The 10,246-nt window shown below is 43.5% G+C and overlaps 1 protein-coding gene across 1 annotated transcript in view; it reads right to left on the reverse strand.

The window, feature by feature from the left end:
- The window catches only part of LOC124712547 (cuticle protein CP14.6-like), a 36,336-nt gene extending 26,548 nt beyond the window's left edge, over positions 1-9,788 (reverse strand). The window contains exon 1 of the mRNA XM_047242855.1: positions 9,750-9,788. Coding sequence (XP_047098811.1) covers positions 9,750-9,764 — 15 coding nt within the window. The 5' untranslated portion in view covers positions 9,765-9,788. The remainder of the gene's footprint in view (positions 1-9,749) is intronic.
- Between the last annotated feature and the right edge of the window lie 458 nt (positions 9,789-10,246).

Here is a 10,246-nt window from a genome sequence, read left to right on the forward strand (position 1 = left end):
GAGACTGGAACTGTCGATGACATGCCTCGCTCAGGCCGCCCGAGGGCTACTACTTCTGCAGTGGATGACCGCTACCTACATATTAAGGCTCAGAGGAATCTTGACAGCAACGCCACCATGTTGAATAATGCTTTTCGTGCAGCCACAGGACGTCGTGTTACGACTCAAACTGTGCGCAATAGAATGCATGACGCGCAGCTTCACTCATGACGTTCATGGAGAGGTCCATCTTTGCAATCACGAAAGCATGCAGCGCGGTACAGAAGGCCCCAAAAACATGCCGAATGGATTGCTCAGGATTTGCATCACGTTCTCTTCACCGATGAGTGTCACATATGCCTTCAACTAGACAATCGTCGGAACCGTGTTTGGAGTCAACCCGGTCAGGCTGAACGCCTTAGACACATTGTCCACCGAGTGCAGCAAGGTGGAGGTTCCCTCCTGTTTTCGGGTGGCATTATGTGGGGCTGACATACACCGCTGGTGGTCATGATAGGCGCCGTAACGGCTTCATGGACGCCAATTCGCGCCCCCGTCGTGCACATGTGAATGAATTCCTTCAGGATAACGAGGTCGCTCGACTAGAGTAACCAGCATGTTCTCCAGACATGAACCCTATCGAACATGACTGGGATAGATTGAAAAGGTCTGTTTATGGACGACGTGACCCACCAACTACTCTGAGGGATCTACGCGGAATCGCCGTTGCGGACTGGGATAATCCGAACCATCAGTGCCTTGATGAACTTGTAGATAGTATGTCACGACGAATACAGACATGCATCAATGCAAGAGGACGTTCTACTAGGTTTTAGAGGTACCGTTGCGTACAGAAATCTGATCCATAAACCTGTGAAGGTCTCGCTATAGGATGGTACAACATGCAATGTCTGGTTTTCACGAGCAATAAAAAGGGCAGAAATGATGTTTATGTTGATCTCTATTCCAATTTTCTGTACAAATTCCGGAATTTACGGAACCGAGGTGATGCAAAACTTTTTTGATGTATGTATATCCAAATGGACCGAGCGATGACATGTGGAGCACCCAAGACTGTTAGCACAGCTATTATTGCTGCAGTTTCTCGTGACCTGACAGCAGGGGCAGGCACGTGAACAGCGCTGGGTCCGACGGCAACACTGGAGACAGGAGTAGTCAAGTATTCCGGTTTCTTTTACAGTGAAACGCTTGAGTCCGGAACAACACGGCTGCTTCGGTCGCAGGGATGTGAGTGCTGTCCTTAGGTTAGTTAGGTTTACGTAGTTCTAAGTCTAGGGGACTGATGACCTCGGATGTTAAGTCCCATAGTGCTCAGAGCCATTTGAACCATTTATAGTGAAACCATGGACAACGAACGGTGCCAGACTACAGCTGTCATTGTCGAACGGGACCAGCACCTGACGTTATGAGCTACAAAGAGTGTTCGACTGTTGCTCTGGTCGTCACATCCTTCACATTTATCAATCATTGCAAACATCGGGTCATGGGATGACCAAAAATTGGCATGGTTGAGTGGAAGCAGCATCCCATGACCCGTGGCAATGATTGAGGGATCTGAAGGATGTGACGACCACAGCATCAAAAAATGGCTCTGAGCACTATGGGACTCAACTTCTGCGGTCATTAGTCCCCTAGAACTTAGAACTAGTTAAACCTAACTAACCTAAGGACATCACACACATCCATGCCCTAGGCAGGATGTGAACCTGCGACCGTAGCTGTCTCGCGGTTCCGGACTGCAGCGCCCAGAACCGCACGGCCACTTCGGCCGGCGCCACAGCATCAGTCGAACACTCCTTGTAGCGAGGTAGGTAGCGACAGCATCGGCAACGTGCGAAAGTATATCGTTTACCCAGTGATACTCCAGCTCATAACGGTCAAGTGCTGGTCCCGTACGACGATGCCCAAATACCCTTATCTATCATCCGAGCTCATTTCAAATCGATGGCCTGCCGGTTTAGTACCTTTGCTGCTGCTAGAAAAAGGTAAACCACCGTATTAAATTTTTCTCCCTGTATGTCTCCACATCACCTGCAAATATTATTCCTTTTTTTTTTGGTCATCTATCTACTGACTGGTTTGATGCAGCCCGCCAGGAATTCCTTTCCTGTGCTAACCTCTTCATCTCAGAGTAGCACTTGCAACCTATGTCCTCAATTATTTGCTTGACGTATTCCAATCTCTGTCTTCCTGTACAGTTTTTGCCCTCTACAGCTCCCTCTAGTACCATGGAAGTCATTCCCTCATGTCTTAGCAGATGTCCTATCATCCTGTCCCTTCTCCTTTTCAGTGTTTTCCACATATTCCTTTCCTCTCCGATTCTGCGTAGAACCTCCTCATTCCTTACCTTATCAGACCACCTAATTTTCAACATTCGTCTATAGCACCACATCTCAAATGCTCCGATTCTCTTCTGTTCCGGTTTACCCACAGTCCATGTTTCAATACCATACAATGCTGTACTCCAGACGTACATCCACGTAAATTTCTTCCTCAAATTAAGGCCGGTATTTGATATTAGTAGACTTCTCTTGGCCAGAAATGCCTTTTTAGCCATAGCGAGTCTGCTTTTGATGTCCTCCTTGCTCCGTCCGTCATTGGTTATTTTACTGCCTAGGTAGCAGAATTCCTTAACTTCATTGACTTCGTGACCATCAATCCTGATGTTAAGTTTCTCGCTGTTCTCATTTCTACTACTTCTCATTACCTTCGTCTTTCTCCGATTTACTCTCAAACCATACTGTGTACTCATTAGACTGTTCATTCCGTTCAGCAGATCATTTAATTCTTCTTCACTTTCACTCAGGATAGCAATGTCATCAGCGAATCGTATCATTGATACCCTTTCACCTTGTATTTTAATTCCACTCCTGAACCTTTCTTTTATTTCCATCATTGCTTCCTCGATGTACAGATTGAAGAGTAGGGGCGAAAGGCTACAGCCTTGTCTTACACCCTTCTTGATACGAGCACTTCGCTCTTGATCGTCCACTCTTATTATTCCCTCTGGTTGTTGTACATATTGTATATGACCCGTTTCTCCCTATAGCTTACCCCTACTTTTTTCAGAATCTCGAACAGCTTTCACCATTTTATGTTGTCGAACACTTTTTCCAGGTCGACAAATCCTATGAAAGTGTCTTGATTTTTCTTTAGCCTTGCTTCCATTATTAGCCGTAACGTCATAATTGCCTCTCTCGTCCCTTTACTTTTCCTAAAGCCAAACTGATCGTCACCTAGCGCATTCTCAATTTTCTTTTCCATTCTTCTGTATATTATTCTTGTAAGCAGCTTCGATGCATGAGCTGTTAAGCTGTTAAGCGATAATTCTCGCACTTGTCAGCTCTTGCCGTCTTCAGAATTGTGTGGATGATGCTTTTCCGAAAGTCAGATGGTATGTCGCCAGACTCATATATTCTACACACCAACGTGAATAGTCGTTTTGTTGCCACTTCCCCCAATGATTTTAGAAATTCTGATGGAATGTTATCTATGCCTTCTGGCTTATTTGACCGTAAGTCCTCCAAAGCTCTTTTAAATTCCGATTCTAATACTGCATCCCCTATCTCTTCTAAATCGGCTCCTGTTTCTTCTTCTACCACATCAGACAAATCTTCACCCTCATAGAGGCTTTCAATGTATTCTTTCCGCCTATCTGCTCTCTCCTCTGCATTTAACATTGGTATTCCAGTTGCACTCTTAATGTTACCACCGTTGCTTTTTTTAATGTCACCAAAGGTTGTTTTGACTTTCCTGTATGCTGAGTCTGTCCTTCCGACAATCATATCTTTTTCGATGTCTTCACATTTTTCCTGCAGCCATTTCGCCTTAGCTTCCCTGCACTTCCTATTTATTTCACTCCTCAGCGACTAGTATTTCTGTATTCCTGATTTTCCCGGAACATGTTTGTACTTCCTCCTTTCATCAATCAACTGAAGTATTTCTTCATTTACCCATGGTTTCTTCGCAGCTACCTTCTTTGTACCTATGTTTTCCTTCCCAACTTCTGTGATGGCCCTTTTTAGAGATGTCCATTCCTCTTCAACTGTACTGCCTACTGCGCTATTCCTTATTGCTGTATCTATAGCGTTAGAGAACTTCAAACGCATCTCGTCATTCCTTAGTACTTCCGTATCCCACTTCTTTGCGTATTGATTCTTCCTGACTAATGTCTTGAACTTCAGCCTACTCTTCATCACTACTATATTGCGATCTGAGTCTATATCTGCTCCTGGGTACGCCTTACAATCCAGTATCTGATTTCGGAATCTCTGTCTGACTATGATGCAATCTAATTGAAATCTTCCCGTATCTCCCGGCCTTTTCGAAGTATACCTCCTCCTCTTGTCATTCTTGAACAGGGTATTCACTATTACTAGCTGAAACTTGTTACAGATCTCAATTAGTCTTTTTCTTCTTTCATTCCTTGTCCCAAGCCCATATTCTCCTGTAACCTTTTCTTCTACTCCTTCCCCTACAACTGCATTCCAGTCGCCCATGGCTATTAGATTTTCGTCCCCCTTTACATACTGCATTACCCTTTCAATGTCCTCATACACTTTCTCTATCTGTTCATCTTCAGCTTGCGACGTCGGCATGTATACCTGAACTATCGTTGTCGGTGTTGGTCTGCTGTCGATTCTGATTAGAACAACCCGGTCACTGAACTGTTCACAGTAACACACCCTCTGCCCTACCTTCCCATTCATAACGAATCCTATACCTGTTATACCATTTTTTGCTGCTGTTGATATTAACCGATACTCATCTGACCAGAAATCCTTGTCTTCTTTCCACTTCACTTCACTGACCCCTACTATATCTAGATTGAGCCTTTGCATTTCCCTTTTCAGATTTTCCAGTTTCCCTATCACGTTCAAGCTTCTGACATTCCACGCCCCGACTCGTAGAAGGTTACCCTTTCGTTGATTATTCAATCTTATTCTCATGGTAACCTCCCTCTTGGCAGTCCCCTCCCGGAGATCCGAATGGGGGATTATTCCGGAATCTTTTGCCAATGGAGAGATCATCATGACACCTCTTCAATTACAGGCCACATGTCCTGTGGATACACGTTACGTGTCTTTAATGCAGTTGCTTTCCATTGCCTTCTGCATCCTCATGCCGTTGATCATTGCTGATTCTTCCGCCTTTAGGGGCAATTTCCCACCCCTAGGACAAGATAGTGCTCTGAACCTCTATCCGCTCCTCCGCCCTCTTCGACAAGGCCGTTGGCAGAATGAGGCTGCCTTCTTATGCCGGAAGTCTTCTGCCGCCAATGCTGATTATTTATCAAAAGTTAGGCAGTGGCGGGGATCGAACCCGGGACCGAAGACGTTTTTGATTATGAATCAAAGACGCTACCCCTAGACCACGCGTACGTAGAGCAATATTATTCCTAATACAGTCCTAAGTAGTATTTAAACTTTTGCTATTATTCTTTGTTCTGTAATTTCAACTAGTAGTAGTGTAATGATAATTATTTTAGTACAATATAACAGTAACAACTCGCGGACTGTTAGCCTTTCATCCGTCGGTTCCCTAGGTCTCAGACAGGGGAATGATTTCCAGGAATGTAAGTACCGGAGAAATCAAATACGGAAATTGTACAAACACTAATTCAGCGGACGAAAACAGCGATGGTAAACCCTTGGTGATCAGCAGCTTCACGTCGGAGGAACCCCAGAGGTTTTAGCGGTGGAGAAGCTGTATCCATTGCAGTCAACTGTCCAGCAGTCAAAAGCGACTGTTTCCCCTTGAGGCCATATTACACACTGTACTAGGTATAAGATACTTGATTCTAAAACATTCAGTAAAAGAAACCTGTGAAAAAGGACGCTGCTTGGGGATGCCAGAGCACCTCTTAAGCTACCTCTGATGGTGACAACATATGAGCCTTCTACAGCTGCTAATATTTTCTTTTTCTTTTTAACACGTCTAGTTGCATAGGACCAAACTGAGGAGCAAACCTCCGTAGCCACAGAACGTGTCAGTACATGAAATTACAACAGAAAAGTACTAATAAATAAAATAAAATGTTTATGAATCCTAAAAGGACGACAGACTATAAGTTTATAAAAGCGCAATCAACAATATAACGTAGGGATCACTTTAACTTTTCAAGGGTTTCCTGGACAGACGAGAGTCCGCAGCTCGTGGTTTCGCGGTCGCGTTCTCGCTTCCCGAGCACGGGGTCCCGGGTTCGATTCCCGGCGGGGTCAGGGATTTTCTCCTACCTCGAGATGACTCAGTGTTTGTGTTGTCCTCCTCATTTAATCATCATTCATGAAAGTGGCGAGTTTGAACTAAGCAAAGGTTCGGAATTTGTACGGGCGCTGCTAACCTCGCAGTTGAGCGCCCCACAAACCAAACTTCATCATTATCATCATCGACAGACTGGAAGGAGTGGCCCGCGAGGATACTCATCAGTTTAGATTTGAAAGCGCGTGAATTACTGAGTTTTTGAATGACGACTGCTAGTAGTGTGACTGTGAAGTGGAAACGTGAAGGTACAGCAACAGCTAAACCAAAAACAGGCGGACTATACGTATTGACGGACAGGGACCGCCGAGCATTGTGAAGAGTCGTTGTAAAAAATCGTATGAAATCAGTGGAAAGAATGACCCCTGAGTTCCAAAGTGCTTCCAGCAGTCGGCACGATGACTGTGCGTTAGAAGTTAAATAGACTGGGACACAGTGTTCGCCCAGCTCTTCATACTCCACGAATTTCTGTAGTCATTGTTATGCGACACTTGGAGTGGTGTAAAGAGCAAAGCCATTGGACAGAGGCTGACTGCAAACGAGTGACATGGAGTGATGAGTCAGACTGTACCCTATGGCAATCCAACGGTAGTATTTGGGTTTGGCGAATTTATTGTTGTAAAATTTCCTTGCTATGTGCTGTTCCGGGTTAACTGTAGGAGATGGCCTTAGGCCCTAATCAGTTCCGGCTAAGTAAGCAATAAATGAATAAATACTACTCCAGTCGACGGACATGAAAGGAAGCAGTGACTGAGCAGGGAGTGAGACAGGTTCGTAGCCTGTCCCTGATGTTATCCAATCTGTACGTTGAACAAGTAGTAGGAATTAAACTTCACGGGAAAGAAATAAGAAAGGGAAAAGAAAGAAAAACTTTGAGGTTTGCAGATAACATTGTAATTCTGCCAGAGACAGCAAAGCAGTTGGATGAGCAGTTGAATGGAACGGACGTTGTTTTTGAAGGAAGATATAAGATGAAAATCAACAAAACCAAAACAAGGATAATGGAATGCAGTCGAATTAAAAGACGAGTTTTGCTATTAGGGCAGCAAAATAACTGATGATGGCCGAAGTAGAGGGGATATAAAATGAAGACTAACAATGGCATGAAGAGCTTTTCTGAAGAAGATAAATTTGTTAACAACGAAAATAGATTTAAATGTTAGGAATTCATTTCTAAAATTATTTGTATCGAGTGTAACCATCTATAGAGGTGAAAAATGGACGATAAACAGTTTAGAGAAAAAGAGAATAGAAGCTTTCGAAATGTGCTGCCACAAAAGAATGCTGAAAGTTAGGTCGGTAGATCACGTAACTAATGAAGAGGTACTGAATAATAACTGGGGAGACAAGAAATTTGTGGCACCACTTGACCTTAAGAAGCGATCGGTCGATGGGACACTTCTGGGACATCAGGAGATCACCAACTTAGTACTGGAGGAAAGTGTGGGTGTTAGAAATCGTAGAGGGAGAGCAAGAGATGAATACAGTAAGCGGATTCAGAAGGATATGGGTAGCGAAAGTTATTCCGAGATGAATAGGCTCGCAGAGGATAGAGTAGCATGGACAGCTACATTAAATCAAACTAATTACAGGGCAGAGATAAATGTTTAGTTTAGTGAACTGTAAAATAAAGTTATCCTCTAGTGGAGAATTCTACTAGACACGCTCTTATTGCAGGTTGCATGCCGTTGCTTTCATCTGTCTATTGGAACGACCTACGTGGACAATTACAAGGGATTCTTCAGTTTATAGCAAACTCAGAACCACGATGGTTCTTGATGTTTTTCACAATAACAAATAATTTCCAGAGGTGAAAAAAGCGGCATCAATAAAAAGAAATTGCCTGTTAGTAACAAGTCATCATTGTTCACGAATGCCTAGGTTGAATTCAATTCTAATGAACTATTTAAAGCGAGTTGCTGCTGAGAATACATATACTATGATGAGGTGCTCAAACTAGCTTTGCTGTACAATATGCTCGTGAGTCAACTTAAAACAGTAGCCTTACTTCAAATTTCTTGCAACGATAAGTAAAACTTCCTAGCAGATTAAAACTGTGTGCCCGACTGAGACTCGAACTCGGGACCTTTGCCTTTCGCGGGCAAGTGCTCTACCATCTGAGCTACCGAAGCACGACTCACGTCCGGTCCTCACAGCTCTACTTCTGCCAGTATCTCATTTCCTACCTTCCAAACTTTACAGAAGCTCTCCTGCAAACCTTGCAGAACTAGCACTCCTGAAAGAAAGGATACTGCGGAGACATGGCTTAGCCACAGCCTGGGGGATGTTTCCAGAATGAGATTTTCACTCTGCAGCGGAGTGTGCGCTGATATGAAACTTCCTGGCAGTATCCTTTCTTTCAGGAGTGCTAGTTCTGCAAGGTTTGCAGGAGAGCTTCTGTAAAGTTTGGAAGGTAGGAGACGAGATACTGGCAGAAGTAGAGCTGTGAGGACCGGGCGTGAGTCGTGCTTCAGTAGTTCAGATGGTAGAGCACTCGCCCGCGAAAGGCAGTTTTAATCTGCCAGGAAGTTTCATATCAGCGCACACTCCGCTGCAGAGTGAAAATCTCATTCTGGGAACGATAAGTAAGTTACACCAAATACTACAGAATGGTACTTATTGTAGGAACAGAGGGTTGTTGCTTTCCCCCTAACTCTTAATAACAAAAGGAACATAAATGAGTAAACTGAGAAGTTTCTCTCCACGAGTTGGAAAAGTTCAAATGAAATCGACTTCATAGTATCGTTTCAGGATGCAGCTGCTTTTTTTTTTTTTTTTTTACTAAGATGAATTCTCCTCACTGTCTAGGCACAAAATATTCTCACCTGGCTATTAACTACTGTCCACGACGTATTACTGGAGTTGTAATTTATAATGTGAGGTCTAAGGTTGCTATTTTTGTGAGCAGGGAGGGAATGTTCATACACATATTTCTTTACATATATTTCTCTTGCTGTTCATGTACTGATATTGGTTATAACACTCACCTGCACCAAGTGCTAGGACTCCTTGATGTTCGTGAAATTGGTCTTTTATTTATACGATGGACATTTGTAGAAATAAGACCGTATCTTGTCGATATACATTCATGAATCTCTCCTCTCATAACGTTATACACTGTTTACATTTATGAGTTACCTGACACAGCCTGTTTATTCCTTTCGTTAACTAGAGCGTGAATTATTTGATAGATGCATAATGAAACTGAGAAAGAGTTTCAAACAAAATTCTGCAATTTAGTTAGTAAAATGTCTTGGACAGGTCACAAAAATAAAACAAAAAGAAGCGAATATAAACCAACTTGACGATTGTGACATAGGTTACTTGTAAAAATGTGATAAGTGAATATGTAAATTGTGTTCGAAGTCCTCCAGTCTTTTAAAATGCAAAACGACAGTCCTGTGCTAATACCTACGACAGTAACAGTAGCAGATAGACTGCGTAACGATGTTATCACAAAAGAACCAGCATATATACGGGTGACTCACCCTGCCGGTATCCATTTCTGCTGGAGGCTTCTAGGGGACTGGGGGACTAGTGACCTACGATGCGCGCTCTGTATTATATAGGGTCTTCGGAGGGAATCGACCAGTCCCCCCCCCACTCACCGGTAGGGAGGCATGGGCAGCGCTAGTCGTCTTACAAGACGTTGTGCTCGAAACTTGTTTGAAATTGCTCAACATAATTATCCATTACTAGGCGGCTCTTCAATTTCTTGTGGTCTTACTGCTGTACCCAGCTAATCTTGCCACGCACAGAAAAAAGTTTTCTGCTTCCAAACGTTAAATCGAAGAGGTGAAGTGTCATGATAATGGAGCTCGAAAAAGCAATAGCGTGTATTTCTGCTTAAGCAACAACAAACACAGTATTTCCCTAAAATGAATGCGAGGGTACAATCTGTGTCACTGCTGGGTAGCGTCTGCCTGTTTATGGCTCGTGAAATGAATGACTGGGTATCTGAATTTCGCACCAGAGCAGTTTTCGT

This window comes from Schistocerca piceifrons, chromosome 8 (genome assembly GCF_021461385.2).
Source record: "Schistocerca piceifrons isolate TAMUIC-IGC-003096 chromosome 8, iqSchPice1.1, whole genome shotgun sequence".
Classification (NCBI taxonomy): domain Eukaryota; kingdom Metazoa; phylum Arthropoda; class Insecta; order Orthoptera; family Acrididae; genus Schistocerca; species Schistocerca piceifrons.